The following is a 21671-nucleotide window of genomic DNA, read 5'->3' on the forward strand; positions in this document are numbered from 1 at the left end:
AAATAAAAAAGCATGGGCCGGGCATGGTAGCTCACACCTGTAATCCCAGCACTTTGGGAGGCCTAAGCAAACGAATCACGAGGTCAGGAGCTTGAGACAAGCCTAGTCAACATGATGAAACTCCGTCTCTACTAAAAATACAAAAATTACCCAGGCATGGTGGCACGTGCTTGTAATCCTAGCTACTCAGGAAGCTGAGGCAGGAAAATCGCTTGAACTCAGGAGGCAGAAGATGATACCACTGCACTCCAGCCTGGGTGACAGAGTGGGACTCCATCTCAAAAACAAAAAAACATGTGAATGACCTCATATGCAATATGATTTGATTCACAATTTTTAAAACCATGAGATCACACATTTGTTTAATATGTTCCTAGAAAGTATTGAAGTATTGTAATAAACTCCTACTTAGGCAAATTCACTACAGTCAGATAAAATTTCCTTAGAGGACCTTAAGCAAAGAGCCTATATGTGCACATAGACATGAATTGTGTACGTATTATATACTCACACATAAACTTCCTTCTATTACTCACATTCTCATAGAGAGCTTGGAGGGTCTCCAGGTCAACCACAGAATTGTCCAAGTTCACAACAGCTGTGGAAAAAAAAGAAGAATATAAATTGCCATAAGCCACCTGGGAAAAGATGTTTGACCATCTCAGACAACAGGCTCATGACCCAGCAGCCAGAGGGCAGAAGGGTTTTAACTCCAATACTTCCCCTTGCCTCCACTGCAAAGCCTGCACCTGCAATTTCACTGGGCCAGGTGTCAAGTGTTAAAGCTTTCACTTGCTCCACAAATACTAAATTCTGTGAAAATGGCCCAGGCAAAGGTCAGAGAGAAACTGTAAGGTCTGTCTTTCCCACCCTAACGAATGAATTCGAAACATCTGCTTAACACCACAAAAGTCAGCAAATCACTCTGGTGAGTGCTACATCCCAGTTTTATACCAATAAACACTGAAATTCACCAGTTTATCTAGAGCATTTGACAAAGGTAAAATTTAATCATTAAACTGATGGACTTAGTACAAAAATGACGGGTGCATTTCCTGTTATAATTCCCCAAAATGTTCTAACCAAAGGATGATTCTTTGATGTTGGTAGGGATGTTAGCACAGATGCTACCTTAAAAATCCATCCTTAAAATATACACTACCCATGGTTATACAAGGAAGAATCCAGACAGATAATAGAAAAATCAGGAATATTTTCTTTATGCATTTGTTTGCCTGGGGAAATCTGCATTGTATTTTAAAGTAGGTGTGCTTTACTACTTGGTTTAGGCATAGGTTAATAAAAATCATGCTATGTTTTCTTCGTGGATATTAGGTAGAAACGAGGTGAATTTGCCCCGATAGAATTTGTGCCAAGTAGCCAGTGAAGCTCTTGGAAGGTTACAAATTTCTGAGACAAAAATCACCAAGTGAATAATCACAAACTGGAGATATTTATTTTGATAACGGAGGCATTTTACAATGTCTCATCTATCAAAGTCTCACATGAGGCATTATCTAGTTGACTCTGGCAAAACCCCAGGAAAGCATTTAAAAGACAAGTGGGAAATGGAAGTATGGGATGGAGGAGAAATCTAACCAAGGTAATTTAGCATTTGTATTTGGAGCTGGGAACAGAGCCCAGATTCACCAGAAAATATTGTATCACGTAGAATATGATATTTCCAACCTAATCATAATCCACTATCTCAATTTCAAAAAAAAAATTAGGTCTGAAATACTAATCTAAGAGTAAGAGTCTCAGTCAAATCTTATTCATTAAACCTTCTAAGGCAAACTTATCATGAACTTGAATGTTTCAAAGTAGTAAAAGCGCAGTCCAACTAACTTTGACCACATTTTAAAAATTAATTAAAAGGGATTAGCTAATGATTTTGCTGTGGTCATATGTAGTGAAACGCATAAAACCTGAGTAAAAACAGCAAATTTATGTATGAAATTGTCTTTCAATTTGTGCAGAGTCTACTTCAAGAAAATCTTACAGTGAATCCAAAGGTATCTGATTTTGGAATTCATTAGCTAGCTAATAATCCAGTAATTCTGTACTTGATAAGAAAACTATAAAAGAAATCCTAAGAATCAACTTGGTGTAAGATTTCAACCCCAGAACAAGGCAAAGAAACACAATAAGATTATTCATAATCAATTCAAAGCTCATAAAGTACACAACTGCCCTTTGACTTGATCCATCATTTTAAACCACACTATTATTCCCACATAAAACTTAACTGGTGAATATTCTGAGGTTTCTCATCTTTCTATCTCAGGTAATGCCATATACATAAGATTGAAATAATATTAAGAAAGACACCGGCGCGGTGGCTCACGCCTATAATCCCAGCACTTTGGGAGGCCGAGGCGGGTGGATCATGAGGTCAAGAGATCGAGACAATCTTGGTCAACATGGTGAAACCCCGTCTCTACTAAAAATACAAAAAAAAAAAAAAAATATCTGGGCATGGTGGCACGTGACTGTAATCCCAGCTACTCAGGAGGCTGAGGCAGGAGAATTGACTGAACCCAGGAGGTGGAGGTTGCGGTGAGTCAAGATCGTGCCATTGCACTCCAGCCTGGGTAACAAGAGCGAAACTCCGTTTCAAAAAAGAAAACAAACAAAAAAAAGAAAGACATCTCATGTAGTGTCATATACATGAGATCGAAAGAATATTGTCAATAATGCATATCTTGATAAATGTCATGTGCTCCTAAACAAGTTCTCAAAGGGTTCTCATGAAATCTCATTTTTCACTCTTCCACAGAAAATCTCACTCGAAAGCCATACTGTTACTGTTTCTCCACAAAATTTCCCCCTAGTTGGGGTGAGAGAAGTTAACACAATTCAAATGGGAATCAGCAGTTTTCAGGGCAAAATCTTCTTAGCTAAAGGAAAGAAAGATTAAATTCTGACAGATGAATGGATGCAGTTATGGAAGTTCTAGATAGGAAATAAACGTAAAAGAAGTAATTAGGGAAAGATTAAGATTACCAAAGTGCTATACTTCCTCAATTTAAAAAGCACATGCTGACATTTCAGAAATCAGGACTTAGATTAAATTGTCTATATTACTAGATGTTTAGTAGTGTCTTCCATTGAAATCTGTTCGTTGGTGCATTTTGATTCACCCCTTAAAATCTGTTCGATGGTCCATTTTCAGCTGATGAAATTCTAAAATAAAGGAAATAAGATAAGCATTCCCAAATGTATTCAACAAAGGTAAGGTGTTTCCTATACATCAGCGATGTATTACACTAGTTTACTAGAAGGGTTACCAGTTACTTGAGTAATAATGATTTAAAGTTGAAGCTATTTCGGTGGGAATGTGCTGAACTACCCAGCCCTAAAAATCTGCAGAAAACTGGTAATGCACAGAGAATACAACAGAGGTCTACATCACTAAGAATGACTGAGAGGGTTTTTTTAAATTATTTTTTACTTATTTACTTATGTACTTACCTATTGACTTGTTTGTGTATTTATTTATTTAGGTGGAAAAAAGATTCAAAGAAAAAAACTCCTCAGAAATTTCTTGATTCCAAGTCCAAAATGTCAGCCTTATTTGGGAGGAAAGAACCTAAGTATTGAAATTTTATCAAGGTGATATAGTTCTTCCAAAGGGAATATTATTTTTACAAGATACAGTTTCCTGATGTGGAACGAACATAGAACATGGAATAAAATTGAACTAAGTTTCAATTTGAATTTTTATTTGATGCTGCATGACTTCAAGTAAGTTAATTTTTATAAGTTTTAGTTCGTTTATGGGGCAGGAGCAAGGAAAGAATGGAAAATATTAGCGAAGTTTTGGTTTTGGGTTTTTGTGGGGCTCAGGGACTATAACAAGTTAAAGGGTCTGGCATGGGGTTGGTGAAGGTTACTTTCCCATGCCAACTTTCCACAAAATTTCAGCTATTAGAAGGTCCTTCCAGGCTGGGCCTGGTGGCTCACACCTGTAATCCCAGCACTTTGGGAGGCTGAGGCAGGGAGATCATGAGGTCAGGAGTTCAAGACCAACCTAGCCAAGACCAGCCTTTCAAGATGGTGAAACCCCAACTCTACTAAAAATACAAAAAATTAGCTGGGCGTGGTGGTACACGCCTGTAGTCCCAGCTACTCAGGAGGCTGAGGCAGGAGAACCGCTTGAACCCAGGAGGCAGAAGTTGCAGTGAGCTAAGATCATGCCTCTGTACTCCAGCCTGGGTGATAGAGCCAGACTCCGTCTCAAACAAACAAATAAACAAACATCACTCCAGACCAAAATAGATAGCAATTCTTGTCTATGATTTTATCGAACGCCAGTGTCTAGACAGAGAAGTAGAAGAACGTAGTTATCTTTCAGGCTTTCATACAAATTGGCTGTACGTCTTTGATCAAGACACTAAGCTTCTCTGAGACTTTATGAAGTGGGATAATAACTTTTTTATAGCATATCCTCGTCATGTGGAGAAAATAAGTAATTATATAGTAGAAAGATAGCTCAAAAAGCCTTGGAATAATGGGTATGATTAATTTTAAGGTGTATTATTACCTGTAAACACATCGGTTCAGAAATTAGACTAAAACTAGGTGCTAGATTAGAACTAGGTTCAGGACTAAACATGTGTTTTCAGTAGTTAAAAGATCACAACGGCTATTCTCATCATGAACTCCACCAGTATGAACTCGCTAAAATCCAATGCCGTTTTTGTTAACTCAATCATGCTGTTACAAAATGAAAAATGAAGTGGCCTATTTTAAAAGTCAAATAGTCAATTTCACCTAACATATTTAAAATGTCTCAAAACAAAATGTCCAAACAGAAAAAGAACTCTCTTTTTCTTTTGATTCCAAGATTTTTATTGATGGCCGCATTACATTAAAAAATTAAAGAAAAAGCAATTCGAAACTTCCAAGCGTTATAGACTCAACATAGGAAACAGTCCGACACTTGACCGTATGCAGACAGATGTCTATCCTTGGACACGTGGTCTCTTTCATGGCTGCCTTTCTCAGCCCCGGAAATTCAGTACATGCTTCTTATTCTAACTTACTACAAATGCTGAATTACCCATAGGGTAGAGAGCAAAGTAATATATCTGTATGAATATTTACATGATAAAATGAATCCTGTCTCTTTCAAAGCACTACACAGAAGGGAAAGAACCATATATATTTTAAGAGTGGGCCTTAAAAGGAACTCATTTAAAACAAAGCACTTCAAAAACATTATTAGACAAATTTGTTGATCTTTCCCATATTTTGAGTAGCCAGATTAATTAGTTCACTTTATTTGTGTAATCTCCTTTTTTAAAGAGAGAGACAGAGTGACAGGGTCTCACTCTGTCACCCAGGCTGGGGTGCAGTGGTATGATCATAGCTCACTGCAGCCTCAGACTCCTGGGTTCAAGCAGTCCTCTCACCTCAGCTGCCCATGTGGCTGGGAGAACAGGCGCATGCCACTATGCCCAGCCAATATTTCTATTTTTAATTTTTTTGTAAAGTCAAAGTCTTGCTACATTGCCCAGTCTGGTCTTAAACTCCTGGCCTCAAGTGATCCTCCTACCTCAGGCTTCCAAAGTGCTGAGATTACAGGCATGAGCCACCATGCCCGAACTATTTGTATATAATTCAATCTGATATGATGGCTCTTGCTGAATGCAACATTTTAAGCTATGGAACAGTGTTACTACCTGCCTCACGATACTTTTTAAAATCAGGGATCTGTTGCATGAGACAGGACTGGAGCACTCTCTCAGGGCTGCGCTTGATGTCCCCTTCTTTTCATCAGCCATGAGCACTTATCCCAGCCACTGCAGTCACCTACTTTAATCTTTCCTGTGTGATCTGCTAAACTGGTGGTAAAGATGCCGTAAACCAGAAAATCTCGGTGTTTATTACCAAATGTGTTATTCATTTCTGCATGGCGAGTTACACCAAAGCTTAGGGGCTTACAGAGCACATGTGGATGATCTCATACTTTCTGTGGGTCACAAATCCAGGTGCAGCTCAGCTAGGGGCCTCTGCCTCAAGGTCTCCCATAAGACTGCAATCACGGTGTTGGCGGGGGCTATAGTCTCATCTGAAGGCACAGTGGACTCTCAAGTCAACAGAGCACAAAACTTACCTGCATAACCCAGAGCATCTTGATTTCCCCATCTGCAAAAATGGACCTAATAAGAAGAGTACCTGTCCTACGGGGTTCTTGCAGGAGATTAAATAATAAATATAAAATGCAGTGCCATGCACAAACACTCAGAAAATGTTGGTTGTTATGATTATTATTTTGGCTCATTTCACATTCCTATAATGGAAAATGTTTTGTTTTAATATCCCTCCAAATCAGTATCTTAGATTGAGAGGTTTTAGATGAACCAGGTTGAAAACATTCTCAGCAAAAGGAAAAATAACAGTTTCAGTTGTACTGATAGTAACACAGGAGACTAAACAAGTCACCACAGGGAAGGCATTAGCACTAATTTGGGTAATTTGGGTTAAGGTACGTGGAAAGGGAACTAGAGTCTGCAGAAGCTTACACACAAAACGAGTACAAATCAGCCTGTATTTACGGTTCACGTTCTCTTTTCACTGGCAGAGTAAGAAAGTGTATAAGGGCTTAAAGAAAGCATCTTTACCCTGTTTAAAATGTAGAAGCCACAGGAAAAGCTATGGTGAAATTCGCTTTGCAAGTTGCTGAGAAGCAAAGACCTTTGTTTGAGTAGACACTCATCTTATGTAACAGAGATCAGAAGCTTCCTCTCATTTAAGAGAGTCAGGTTTTTCATCTTCCTCTAGCCACCAGGAAACATTTGGTAAGAGACCTCTCTGAGGAACTGCAGGTAGCCTGTCATTTAGGCTTTAAAACCAGGAAGAAGAGAACATATAAGCAGTTAATTTTTGTTTCACTGTATATATCGGTGAACTAGAAACTTAACATTTGGGGTAACTGAAATTTATTTGACAATACTTTTTATCTCTTTTGTAAATGTCCTACAAAACATTTTGGCGATCTGGAGTTGTACACACTCACATACTCCCCCATCTAGAAGAGCTCACAGTATAGTGAAGTGGAAAGACACATCGACAAATAACTACATGACAATTACACCACAATAAAACACAAGGTAGAGCTTGTGCAAACAGGAGAAAGAATGGCATTATCAGGTATAAAGGATCATGAAAGTGGGGCCGGGCACGGTGGGTCACATCTGTAATTCCAGCACTTTGGGAAGCCGAGGTGGGGAGACCATGAAGTCAAGAGATCAAGACCATCCTGGCCAACATGGTGAAACCTCGTCTCTACTAAAAATATAAAAAGTAGCTGGATGTGGTAGTGTGTGCCTGTAATAGCCAGCTACTCAGGAGGCTGAGGCAGAAGAATCGCTTGAACCCAGGAGGTGGAGGCTGCAGTGAGCCAAGATTGTGCCACTGCACTCCAGACTGGCAAGAGAGTGAGACTCTGTCTCAAAAAAAGAAAAGAATCTTCAATGTGACAGAGAGTACTAACTACATGGTCTAAATGTTAACAGCATCACTTAACATTCAGATTGCTTCATTTGATTTGCAGTGTGATATGTATTAATTACATATTGCTGGGAAGCATTTCTGGTTAAGATGGCACAGGAAGTACATGCACTTGATTTTGTTCTCTCCTGAAGTTTCACTAACGCTGCAGTAAAAACAAATTTAAAAAAATATACCCATAAGGACTAGAGGAAAGAAGAGGAGATGACAGCAACTAAGTGTGGAAGCCATGCCTGGCTTCGTAGACCTTAGAACGATAAATCCGCTCCTTTCAGGGAAAAGCTGAGCACCAGCCCTGAAGGCCAAAGAACTGGCAGCAGGTATTTGTCCAGTTGAGGGTAAAGCGAGGAATACCAGCAACAAGGAGCACTGGGTGACTGCTGCCAGTCGGTCAGTCACACGCCCATTCTGAAGAAGCCCCTCCCACTGAGTTTTGCTCGTTACCCAGGCTGGAGTGCAATGGCGCGATCTCAGCTCACCGCAACCTCCGCCTCCTGGGTTCAGGCAATTCTCCTGCCTCAGCCTCCTGAGTAGCTGGGATTACAGGCACGCTCCACCATGCCCAGCTAATTTTTTTTTTGTATTTTTAGTATAGACGGGGTTTCACCATGTTGACCAGGATGGTCTCGATCTCTTGACCTCGTGATCCACCCGCCTCGGCCTCCCAAAGTGCTGGGACTACAGGCTTAAGTCACCGCGACCAGCCCGGTTGATTTTCTTTAGAAATTAAATCAAAGTCTCTGGACAAAGATACAGAAAGCACAACTGTAGGATAGGTTGCTATGCTGAATACACAGGGACCATGTGCAGTAGTGTATGTTGAATGCAAAAGCCTTCATACTTCCACTTAGCCCTCTTCCCCCAACTTAAGGTCAAGAACACTGCCAGACAGACCTTTACTACCCCAGCCAGAAATGGGAAGTCTGTAGGAAATCTCTCAATCCCAGGGAAAAAGACCAAAAGATAAAGACATCGGTGAAAGCCCAACAGAAAACACACACCGAAAAGGCTACATTGGACTCAAAGTCCAAGAGCCCAACATGAGAACTTAGGACAGTCAAGGATCAAATCATCTATGGGAAACATCCACAAGGGATGTTGGAGACAAAAAAAAAAAAAAAAGAAAAAAAAACAGGAAAAAAATAAAGCAGTAAAACTCCTCCAACTCCTACAAAGTGTCGTCAATACTTGTGGTCTCCACATTCTTCTCTGCCCATCACTTCCCAATCCCACTCATCAAGTCTTTGCTCTGATTACTGAGTCACCAGTGTTTTAGATCTTGTGAAATCCAATTGCACGTTTCTCAACCCTTGGCAGCATGTGACAGTTATAAATTCCTTCCTTCTGATACAAGTGCTAAAAATTTATCCTAGCTTCCAGTATACCACTCTCTCTTCCTCTTCTTCCTACTTGGAATGTTACCCATTCCTCAGTCTTCCCTGCCAGCTCTTTCTCTCCCTAACCTCTCATTTTTGGAATGTCCTAGGGCTCACTACCGCCACCCCTTTTTACCTGTATCTACACTCACCACCTTGGTGGTCTCACCCAGTCCCATGGTGGGCTTGAAATACTCCCACACTTCCATCTCCAGCTTCTGATCTCCTTCCTGAATTCCTCATTTATAGAACCAACAGCCTTCTCAGCATCACACTTGGGTGTCTAACAGGCAGCACACACCATCCATGCTCTTCTGTCTTACATGATGGAGACTCCGTCTGCTCACTGTTCAGAAGAACTGTCCTGAATTCCTCTCTTCCCCTCACCTTTCGCATCCGACACATCATGAATCGTGTTGGCTCCACATTCCAAACACATCCAGAAAATGACTTCACCGCACCACCCGCCCTGCTACCACCCCATTCTCAGACATTCCCAACTATTGCCTGCAATTATTGCAACACCCTCCTAATTGAACAAAATGTTTCTTCAAACATAAAAACAGGGTAACAGAAAAACCCAATAGAAGATTCAGGAAATAAATGTGAGAATTTCCCAAAAGTAGATCGAAAAGGAAAAGAAGAGAAAAAACTAAGAAATTTAGACCAATTCAGGAAGGCCAACATCCAAATAACAGAAATTCCAGGGGGAAAGAAAGGTTCTTTCTTTCCAGTTCCTGAGAGTAGATCCCAGGGAGGTCAGATCAACAAAACCCGTAGTCACCTACTCCCTCTGACTATATGCCTGCCAGATAGAAAGCACCTAGTTCACACTCTAGCCCAGACAGAAGCTGTGTCCCTGGTGATCCCTCTGTTCACAGAACTCACTCACAGAACTCTAGGTCATTTTTAAGGACCTAGAAGAAATCCTTAAAAACTTTCAGGGACTCCGAAGCTAGAAGACAAATTACAATTTAGAAACTTTTTCTGCTTGTCTTCTTTTATAATCCTTCATCTAATAATAGAAATATTTCTCTCTTCTTTTTTGTTCCTTTTTTTCTTCTGAGGTGGAGTTTCGCTCTTGTAACCCAGGCTGGAGTACAATGGTGTGATCTCGGCTCACCGCAACCTCCGCCTCCTGGGTTCAGGCAATTCTCCTGCCTCAGCCTCCTGTCCCTCTTACCTGGCTAAGTTTGTGTTTGTCTCTAGCTGTTAAAAAATAAACAATATAAAGTTGAGGAAAAGTTGTGTAGACGGATGAAGAATTGTAAGAGTGGACAGCTGGGGAAGGGAAAGTGCTTTTACAGAGGGTATGATCTGTATTCTTGTGGAATTAAGGGGAAATAAGAACTGAATTCCAATATCTGAGTTTATTAGGAAGTAAAATGAAAAACACAGGGTCTAGATGAGGGAGAAAATGTCATTCATTCCTGAATGATTGTTTCTAACTCAATCTTTTCCCTCGCTTAAAAGATCGGCTCATATTAGGGAGTAATGTGGGCATCCAGTTAGAATATAGTGGTAAAGATTATTTGAAATATGAATTCATTCCTGACAATTACCCATATGAAAATATGGCAAAAGTGTTAAATACATTTGAATCAGTTAAAAAATGTTTTCAGAAGTAAGTAAAAGAATATCTGAGCAGACAGTGAGTTGAACAAAGCTAAGATGGAGCAACATTGATTTAAGGGCTAAAAAAAGTGTAGAGCTGACAGTTTTTAAGTGGTCTTCATATGCCTTCCTCACATGGAATAATTGCTGCTACTGTACCATCCATCACTTACATGTTCCAGGCAAGATAAAAGAGAAAAGGGGAAAGCAAGAAGAAATGTGCAATGTGATGCCGATGAATCATCAATTTTTAGGAGACTTCTATTTACATCTCACTGACCAGATCAGTTTCCTATGGTCACCTGGAATGAAATGGAAACTGGAAAGTGTAGCTCTAAATGTTGACAAACTGCTATTTCAGTTCCAAGCTCCAGTCTAAGTAATCTCCAAAACACTCCATAACTAGCAAGGCTCATGACTTTCCCTACCAGATTCCACCCTTTAACATAAATAAAAGTCATCTGATACACTTGAGCTATTCCCCATATTGTATAAAAGTATGTGTTTTGTCCTTCCAAGAAGATTTTAAAGAACCTAAGAGCAGGGATCTTGTCTTAGACATTATGATATCAAACCAGAGTGTCTTGCATAGAGCAGACAACTGAAGAAGTGTGCAATGTGAAAAACAAAAGTCATTGCTGAACCTCCAGGGAAAAATCGTAACAGACAACCTTAAGAAAAGATGTTGCCACTCACACATTTGCCTTCTTGGCTCTAGAAATCCACACACGCAGAAGTGCCCAAGAAAGCAAAAGCCAAATTAACTCAGGCAAAAATACCTGCTGCAAATGGTACTACAAGCATAAACCTCTACATAATAATGAGGAGAGGAACTGCAAAGAAAAGAGCAACAGGCAGACATTACTAGAGGAAGAAGCCTCCTTGTCCTCCTCTGCATCTGTAATCTGTGTTGGACACAAAGGCCCATTTTTATTCTCAGGACTGCCTGAGTTTTTATTCCTATTGCTGTTTTAATTAATCTGCTGGGAAGATGTAAGAAGGAAGAAGAAGAAAAAATAAAGCTTGGTAGAAATGTCCAGAACTATCATCCCTCAATGTTTATTTGAAACTCAGTAAAGCATAGAAACCATCAGGAAGTGCGTATCACTGTGCAACTGTGCAGCTGGATGTCAATGGAGTCAAGAATGACATCCAGCATTCCTTGATAAGGCAAATCTTGATGGTGCATTAATCCCCAAATGAAAATCTACATTAAAAACTTCCAACATGTATTACATAACAAATATTTTCTTTCTTTCTTTTTTTTTTCAAGGCAGAGTCTTGCTCTGTCACCCAGGTTAGAGTGTAATGGCACGGTCTCGGCTCACTGAAACCTCTGCCTTCCAGGTTCAAGTGATTCTCCTGCCTCAGCCTCCCAAGTAGCTGGGATTACATGTGCCCACCACTGCACCCAGCTAATTTTTGAACTTTTAGTAGAGACAAGGTTTCACCTTCTTGGCCAGGCTGGTCTTGAACTCCTCACCTCATGATCCACCCACCTTGGGCTCCCAAAGTGCTGGAATTACAGATGTGAGCCACTGTGCTTGACTATAATGAACAATTTCTAAAGAGGCAGCCAATCAATTTTTAAAATTTTTGTTTGATTTTGCTTGCCTTAGTTAAGTGAACATATCCAACAATTGATGAAAACTAACATTTCAAATGAAGGAAGAGACTTGCTACCATATTCAGTGGAACATTTTACAAGATGATAGGAAATACTATTTGCATTCTGTCTACATCTCACCACCAAGATGCTCGGGCATCTGGAAACCTGGGGCCTTTGAGTATGCACACGAACAGGGGCCTCTTACCAGAACACATGGTGCCAGGCATTCTTAACATCCACCTGAAACCCCACGCACATGCTTGTGAATAATATTTCAAGTAATTCTGGATTACTTGGAATGGAACTAATGCATGGATTATCTAAAGACCATGATAAAGGTCAATTAAGACTGGCTCAGGTGGCTCACAGCTGTAATCCCAGCACTTTGAGAGGCAAAGGCAGGCAGATCATGAAGTCAAGAGATCAAGACCATCCTGGCCAACATGGTGAAATCCCATCTCTACTAAAAATACAAAAATTAGCCAGGTGTGGTGGTGCACGACTGTAGTCCCAGCTACTCGGGAGGCTGAGGCAGGAGAATCACTTGAACCCAGGAGATATAGATTGCAGTGAGCCAAGATAGCACCACTGCATTCCAGCCTGGTGACAGAGAAAGACTCCAACTCAGAAAAAAAAAGAAGTTTCAGTTAAATGGAAAATATACCAACAGCACTCTTTTTTTGATTGCAAATTAAAATAGTCGCATTCTGTTCCTTGTATTTGTAAGACTTCTAAATTTTATTACTGCTCTTCTGATTCAAAGCCCGAGTTTAAACGGTAACATGTTTACTGAGAAGTCTTAACTCACCAACATACTAACTCAAAAGTTGTGGTTTTCTCCAGAATTACATGAGACTTAGACCTGGGGTTTTGGATTTAGATAGACCTGAACTAAAAGCATGGATGTGTGACTAACCAGCTATGCAACTCTTGGAGAGACTTGGTAAGCTTACTGAGCCTCGGTTTACTCACACGGGTAATAGACATATTAGTGATGATCCCCTTAAATGGATATTATAAAGATTAGAGTTAACGCCTCCATTGTGTGGAAAACAGTCCTTGTTATAGCAGGAACTTAAAAATGAAAGGTTCTTTAGTTTTCTGTAAATGTCCAAATAGCACATGTGCCTTTGTAGATATATTTCCTCTCACAAAGCAAAATATAAATTAGAAAATAAGAATATAAATTTTGCATTATTGCTTGGACCTTAAATATAAAAGAAGGACAGTATATTCGAGTCACGCACCTAGATCCAATTGGGCTAATTCCCAACTTCATGAACCAAAGTAAACAAAGATCTGCTTAAAGAATGATGAAAAATGGGTTATTTTCAAACCAGCAGGCAGTGTATAACTTGCGCTACAATAAGAAATGCACAAATGACAATGCTTTAGAGATAGTATCAAAAAATGACAATGATATTGTGACATTTGTCCTTCCCTTATTGTGTATTTAAAAACTTGCTAGTTAAATGGTACGACGTTGAAAGGGAACCATTTAGACATAACTATAAGACAAAAATGTACTCTCTTAAGAGACATGTTTTTAAATATCAGAAATTGATACAATAACTACAAAATATTTTTAGTCATTCACAAAGAAGCCAGAATATCTTTTGGAAAACATCATTCACTCATTGAACAAATAGTCATCGAGTTCTAACTGGGAGCCAGGTACCCCTGGCTGCCCCGAGGATACAGCATCAACCAGTCAAACATAGTTTCTGCCCTCGTAGAGTTTACACCTTACTATCAAACAAGAAAACTGCATTTTTAATCATATTCTATGATTTAGAAATCACCTTAATTTATACTAGCTTTTCTTTTTAAACAGTTTAGTGTGGTGGAGCTTTACTATACAGTGCAGACAATAAAATCGCAGAATGCCGTAGACTCTGCACTTAGGCTGCATAAAGAAAGGCTTTCCTGCCAGAAAAAAACAAAATCCAAGACACAGTCCAACGCTGGTACATCTCAAGCATGCTTGCTTATACAAGGTTAACGACATAAGTTACTGATTAAGTCGGTAGGCTTCATACACCTATGGGCCTTGTTTATAAGAGCTGTACAAGTTAAATTGTTAGAGAACAAATGCATTTTGTTTGAGTCAGTATGTCGCCGTCTTGTCTAGGCAGGAGGAAAAAAATGGATACCAAGACTGTGATCCTTTTGGAATAAAATCTTTAAATGCAAACATGATTACCATTGTAGACTGTTTAATCTAGCGATATTGTATTTCATTTCTGTTTTTGGAGAGGTTTGTTGATTTGACCATACTGGGTACGACTCGGCGCTTATCTCAACTGTTTAGATAAGGTTTATTTGACTTTGGCAGGTGACAAAATCTAGGGTGTGGAATAAGGGCGGTAGAAAAAAAGGCTGGTATATTCCCAGAGAGTGTTTATTTTAAGCATAGTGTATAGATGAGTTAAGAGTTTCAAACAACGCACTGTACTTTATGTAAAACATCCACTGTCTGTTGAATGTTTTCCGTAAACCAGCACTGCAAAATGTCCTTTATTGGGCAAAACGGACTTCACCTTCTTGCTTAGGTAAACATTCACGCTCTTGTAAAAGAGGGCTTAGTGAGTTCCCGGGAAATAGAACCCTAACTCTGGGATCATATTTTGCCACTTTTCTAACACATGTTCTAAAAGGGGAACAGTGATAAACTTTATTTGGAATGTAGGCATATACGTTGCTCCGTAAGTACAGAATCTATCAGAAATCTAAAACGTCTTATGCCAAAATAACTTGCATACCAATAAGAATCATACTTTTTTCAGTATAATTCTACACAAACATGTCTCACTGAAAGAAACCTAAAACAGAAAAGCTTGAATGTATAAACACAATGATTACAATCACAATTTTAAGGGGAAAAATTTCCTTTTTAAATAGTTCACCTAAAACTTCACTTAAATATTCAACTTCTTTAGCAGATGTAAACATTTATATATTGGCAGACATGCTGAGGTGGGGGAAAGAACTAAGAAGTTTGGTCACTAGAAATTAAAAATTCATCAAAAAAGGAAACTCAGTTGTGAATTTGTAATTTACGACTGAGAAAGTCAGAGCTTACATACCAAAATTAGACGTGATAGGGTAATGCCCTTCATTGTACTACAGAGAGCACCTTAATTAAACTGTGTTTCATTACATTGCCAATAGGTTAAAAACATGAAAAATCACATACTTATCACCTTCTCTTCGGAATAACTGTCCTTACTTACATCAACACGTAGTTAATACGTGCAACAATATGAGGCACTGGGTTTTGGGTACGTTGAGTCATATTTTGTTATTATTCAGTCAATGAAGGTGTCTTTTTTATCTTTTCAGGTATACATTGGTGTGTAAGAATCAGTGTTTCCTTGTCTAGAGGAATGAGGAATTAGTCAAATATAGGGAAGAGTTTCAAATATTAGGAATTATCTGACATGCTTTTAATGAATAAAAAGTTGCTCCTAAGTAAAATAAAACTTCCTCAGGAGATCGAGACCATCCTGGCTAATTGTGAAACTCTGTCAGTACTAAAAATACAAAAAATTACCTGGTCGTGGTGGCACACACCTCTAGTGCCAGCTATTCAAGAGGCTGAGGCAGAATTGTTTGAACCCAGGAGGCAGAGGTTGCAGTGAGCCGAGATTGCACCCCTGTACTCCAGCCTGGGCAACAGAGCAAGACTCTGTCACAAAAAAAACAAACCAAAACAAAACAAAAACTTTTCAAATATAAGATAGAAAGGCCTCTGTTCTAATTCCTCCACTCACATTTTTCAGTTATAATTAAACTTCCATAGGTGAGTGGTGCATATGGAAAGCATATGGTTAAGGGAATTTTCCTTCTTCTATCTGCTGCGCTGTCCTCACACTTTCCATTCCTCCAGAGTTCGGTAAGTACCACCTGCTTCTTACAGTGACGTCTTGACAAAGGAGCCTGTCAAATTTGCTTCTCCCAACTCCAAACCCTTCTTCCTTCAGTGTTTTAAATATCCAGTGACTTTCAGCATTTCTGCAACTGCAGAAATGGGTGTCCCACATATTTTGATTTAATTGAGCAAGATGTAGCTGTCCTCTTCTCATGATATCAGAATTCTTTTTGCATTAAAGAAAACCATTTTTATTGTCAGAGCTTCCTAACATCCTCCGATCACTGGCAATACATGCAAATAGTAAAAACACAGGACAAGCATCACTGTGTTAAAAAGTTTGGATACAAACTACTGGTTGGGCTGGGCATGGTGGCTCAGCCTGTAATCCAAACACTTTGGGAGGCTGAGGCAGGCAGATCACGAGGTCAGGAGATCGAGACCATCCTGGTCAAACATGGTAAAATTCTGTCTCTACTAAAAATACAAAAATTAGCCGGGCCTGGTGGTGGACACCTGTAATCCCAGCTACTTGGGAGGCTGAGGCAGGAGAATTGCTTGAATCTAGGAGGCGGAGGTTGCAGTTAGCTGAGATCGTGCCACTGCACTCCAGGCTGGCTGGCAACAGACAAGACTTTGTCTCAAAAAAAAAAAAAAAAAAAAAAGGTTTAACCTACCTTGAGCACGATGAATTGTTAGCACAGACGTGCTCCATCATGTAACACTAGTTCCAAGTCTCTTCTCTTCCCCGACTGCCCAACTAGTACAAATTACAGTTCAAGCTCGAGTTGCTCTATGAATAGTAAATGTCTCTAAGATTCCATTCAAATCACTGGACTAAAATTTAGGAACTTTCTCCATAGGCCCACACCTACTGACTGGACAGGCTGGGAATCTCATTCCGTCGTTATGAAAATCTGCTAGGGTCTTTTCCTTGGCTGCTCCTATACATAAATCATCCCATGAACACTGAACCAATAAAAAATAATGCAGAATTCAAATTTCACAATTTACATATATAAAGATACTTTTGTATTTTCATTTGTTTCTTATTTTCAACATGTACAAAGTCAATCTAAATGTATCTGTGTATGGGGAAATGGCTGTTAGTGGCTAAAATCGTTCAATAAAGCACTTATAATTTCATCTCAGCTGAAATTATAATCCTCACTGTTAAAGAAGAAGTAATTTCCTATTAATAAAATTCCTAAGAAATATCAAATCTCCTTCCATTCCTCATCTCGTCTAGCTGAGGAGAGAAGAGAGTGAGTAGATTTGTCCTTACCAGCCAGGTTACCACAAAGGAAAATTCATCATCTCCCCCAAATGCCTCTTTGGCACTGAATAAATGAGTTAAAGCCGAGAGTAAAAGTTACCTCCCCAGACTCCGTCGTATTTCAACACTTTAAGCCTTTCTAGCATCACAGATGCTAGAAGAGTGACATCGTGTCTTTGTGATACCCGGACCTTGTGCTATGTGCAGCCTATGATGGGAATACAGCACTCCAAAGACCGTGGCTGAGATAATGACAATGGACCCTACAAATGTTGATTCAAACCACTCTGCTGCAGTGAGGCCAGGGGCCCCAAACGCCTGTTTATATGGTTATAAAATACACTTTTAAAAGTGGGCACTCAGCAAGAAGCATTAACATATGCACAATGTAATAGGAATTAGGATTCATTAGACCACTGATGAGCACATTTGAATTAGAAATAATCCATCTCGGGCCGGTCGCGGTGGCTCAAGCCTGTAATCCCAGCACTTTGGGAGGCCGAGGCGGTTGGATCATGAGGTCAAGAGATCGAGACCATCCTGGTCAATATGGTGAAACCCCGTCTCTACTAAAAATACAAAAAATTAGCTGGGCATGGTGGTGCGTGCCTGTAATCCCAGCTACTCAGGAGGCTGAGGCAGGAGAACTGCCTGAACCCAGGAGGCAGAGGTTGTGGTGAGCTGAGATCACGCCATTGCACTCCAGCCTGGGTAGCAAGAGCGAAACTCCGTCTCAAAGAAAAAAAAAAAAAAAAAAAGAAAAAAGAAATAATCCACCTCGAAAGTGTAAGGTGTGCATTTTGGTAATTATTCTAAACATTTCAGATATTTCAGACAAACAGTAAAGTCTATTAGAATTTAAATAATATTTGAGTTCCATTTTTAATTTACTCCATATTTTTAAATTTATTATTTACCAGGTGTCTAAACATTTCAAAAGCCTTGACTCTGATAAATAAGGTAATATTCGAAGATGCAGGTGCTTAAAGCTGGGCAAGGAATAATCTTGACAAAACACATCCTTCTCCCTCGATTTATTAATTTTTTTTAAAGAAAATGCAGAAAGATTCCATATAACTGTATTCAACCATGGCAGTCCTAGAGTATGGGAGCTAACAGGTCTAAAACACATTGATCATACCAGATTTTGAAATGAAAGATTCTAAGAATTAAAAGAAATGTATTTGTTTTCTAAGGAAATAATCAACCTCCACTTGGATCCCGTCAATAACTCGATCTGTATTCTCTTCCAAATGGCTGCCGAGACCAATACTCAATGTTATTTTCCCACAGTCTGCCAAAACGGTAACCGAATTTTCTGTTCACATTTAATTACTAGCATTTTACATGTAGAATACATCTAATATTTCTAATTTTTCTTTAGATGAATGTTAGTAAATCAAGAAAGCCACTATTGTTTATGTTCTTTCATATGGAACAAACATTTCACAGAATCAAAGATTAAGTAGAAACAATGCAAACACAAACACACAGCCTGATTTTAAAACAACTTCCCGATTTAAAACAACTCTGCAATGTAACTTCCCAGGTGAACTAGTGTCAAGTTTGATGAGAAAATGAGGCAACATTGAATATTCTGCCCCCTATCCAGGCAGAGCCATTAAAAATATATAATATGAAATCCCAGCTACTCGGGAGGCTGAGGCAGGAGAATTGCCTGAACCCGGGAGGCGGAGATTGCGGTGAGCCAAGATCGCGCCATTGCACTCCAGCCTGGGTAACAAGAGTGAAACTCTGTCTCAAAAAAAAAAAAAATATATATATATATATATAAAATATGCTCAATATAGAACACCTCTCTCTTTGCCCTCTACTTTCCACTTGATCTAATTCCTAACCCATCTAGAAATACTCTATATGCAATAACCTAGTAGGTTCAAACAGGATATAATCTGGAGGACATTTTACAAACTTACATGACTGTGGAAAATCGAGCAGCCTATGTATGCTGTGCCATGAGGATCGTGGTAGTAAATGGGGTGTCATTTGGCAAAGGAAGGAAAACACTGGCACACCCCAATAAACAACTGCATCTTCCACTAACAATATGAATTGTGCATTTTCCTTTTGCTTAGGTGCAACTGAGCGTTCACATGATTATTTCAGATGATTGACTCAAGTATCTTATCATCCTCTATATAACCCCTAAGGGAGGGTCAAAGTGTCATCAGTTTCACCAGGATGCACAAAGCTTCTCCCCAATTATACTGTCCCTCATACCCTTCCCTTGCCTCCTAACACACATTCTTGACCACACACCATTATTCACGCCTTCCCGGGTCATACACACCCTTTAATTCCTCTATAATAAAGTATCATATGCAAATGATAAGACATCAACCCTTGTTAAAACCACCTCTTCACCTATTCTAATGCCTGTGTCCTGCACAGCTGAACATTGCCGAGAGAAATACAAACCACCCTTAAAATCATGGCCACTAACCTCAGGTGGGCCCTTCACTGCTGCCCAGGAACTATACTACACTTCTAGCTAGAGAAGTATAGTATGTCTTTTCCTAAAGAGCTGTTTCCTGTCTCAAGTCTCCAACTGCTCCCTCAAATTCCTGATTCTCAGCTGATGACCTTGTTTCTGACTTCAACTGTGCAAGGAGAAACCATTAAAGAAAACCAGAGAAGCCCCTCTCGACACTCTTGCCAACCTCATTGCCTCTGTGCTGCATATTCTCGCTCACCTTGGGTTCCTATAGAAGAACTGTCAATGCCTCATCTAAGGCCAGCCCTTCTACTTAGCTTTAGTTCCTCCCATCCCCCTAATCAGGGCATCACCCTAACAGTGTTCCCTCTCCTTCTCTGTATTTTTCTAAGAGATGGAGTCTCAGTCCATCACCCAGGCTGGAGTATCACGGTGCGATCATAGCTTACTGCAGCCTTGAACTCCAGGCCTCAAGTGGTCCTCCTACATCAGCCCTCACCCAGTTGCTGGAAATACAGGCACATGCCACCAAACCCAGCTGATTTTCTTTTGTAGAGACGGGGTTTCACCACGTTTCCCAGGCTGGTCTCAAACTCCTCAAGCAATCCTCTGGCTTTAGCCTCTCTTAAGTGCTGGGATTACAGGTGTAAGCCACCATGCTTGGCTTGATCTCTCTTATACATTGGATTATTTCATTCCTCAGAGGTTATTTGTATGGATAACAAACAGGTGATACTTTCTACTTAAGAATGCCCTTTCTCGACCCCAATTCCCCCTACCAGCTATTCATACCACCAGGTTCATGCATTTCATCTCAGCAACAAGTCTATAGCTGTAGTCTCCAAATCACTGTCTTTCCATCCTCTCTCAAGCAAACAAGATCTGGCCTGGAATTGTTGATCTTCACCTCCCAAACCTGCTCTTTCTGCAGTGTACCTTATCTCAGTAAATGCAATGATAACCTTTCATTACCTCAGGCCAAAAATCCTGGGGTCCTATATTTTTCTCACAAGGCACATCACCAAAACATTTTGCGTCTACCTTGAAACATATTAGGAATCTGATGTCTCACACACCTCCACTGCACCCACTCTGGTCCTGGCCGCCAGCATCTCACGTCTGTTGCTGTGATAGTCTTCTCACTGCTCTTCTTGCCTACCTCCCTTGTTCTGGATTTTCTGCACACAGCAGAGCATCCCTTGGAAGAAAAATCAGACCAATCATTCCTCTACCTAAATCCTCTAATAGTATTTCCTCTTTCTTAGAGTAAAAAGCCAAAGTTCTTAAAAAGTCAGCAAGGCCCTACATGATCTCCCTCCCCCCGGACCCCATTATTTATCCAAATCACATCTCCAATCCTCTCCCCGACGAGTACTCTCTCGAGGCACCCTCACCTCGGGAAGGTGATCCTTCAGTCACCCCAGGATCCTTGGGGCGGCCTGGTTCTTTTCCCTTGCATGCTCTTCCCTCAAATATTTATGGGCTTCCTTCTGTCATAGCCTTCAGCTGTCACCTTCCAGCTGGGCTTTCCCTGACTCCTCTCTCACCTCTCACAATGTGCTCATTTCCATTCCCTGTTTTGTTGTTGTTTCCCCCACGATACTTGCTGAAATTGTTTTTCCTCTACAGGAACTTACACATGGAGTTTTGTCTCTCTTTCTTTATTCCTGTATCCCACTGCCAGGAGTGGAGCTGGTCACAAAGCAGGCAGGCAGTCAATGTTGAGTGAATGGATGATGAAGCATTCGAAAAAAGCAAGGAAGAAAAGAAGGCCGTAGGAATGAATGAATCATGGCCTCCCTGATGTTAATGTCAATGCTGGCGCCTTTCTTTGTGGTAACAACAGGGACTAGTAAATACAGAAACTAAGTCAGTGGCTCTCATACACCCTAACATTCAGATGAAAGTACTTCACTAAGGCGATCATAATCTTTCAATGCATTCTCTTTATC

General features: G+C 40.0%; 1 protein-coding gene across 8 annotated transcripts in view; it reads right to left on the reverse strand.

Annotated features, from left to right (window-relative positions):
• FMN2 (formin 2) overlaps positions 1-21671 on the reverse strand; it is a 398830-nt gene that overhangs the window by 198657 nt on the left and 178502 nt on the right. For all 8 annotated transcript variants that reach the window (XM_078357268.1, XM_035280903.3, XM_078357264.1 and 5 more), the window contains one exon: positions 537-598. In XM_078357268.1, coding sequence (XP_078213394.1) covers positions 537-598 — 62 coding nt within the window. The remainder of the gene's footprint in view (positions 1-536; positions 599-21671) is intronic.

The sequence above is a fragment of the Callithrix jacchus genome, chromosome 19, assembly GCF_049354715.1.
Source record: "Callithrix jacchus isolate 240 chromosome 19, calJac240_pri, whole genome shotgun sequence".
NCBI classification, from domain to species: domain Eukaryota; kingdom Metazoa; phylum Chordata; class Mammalia; order Primates; family Cebidae; genus Callithrix; species Callithrix jacchus.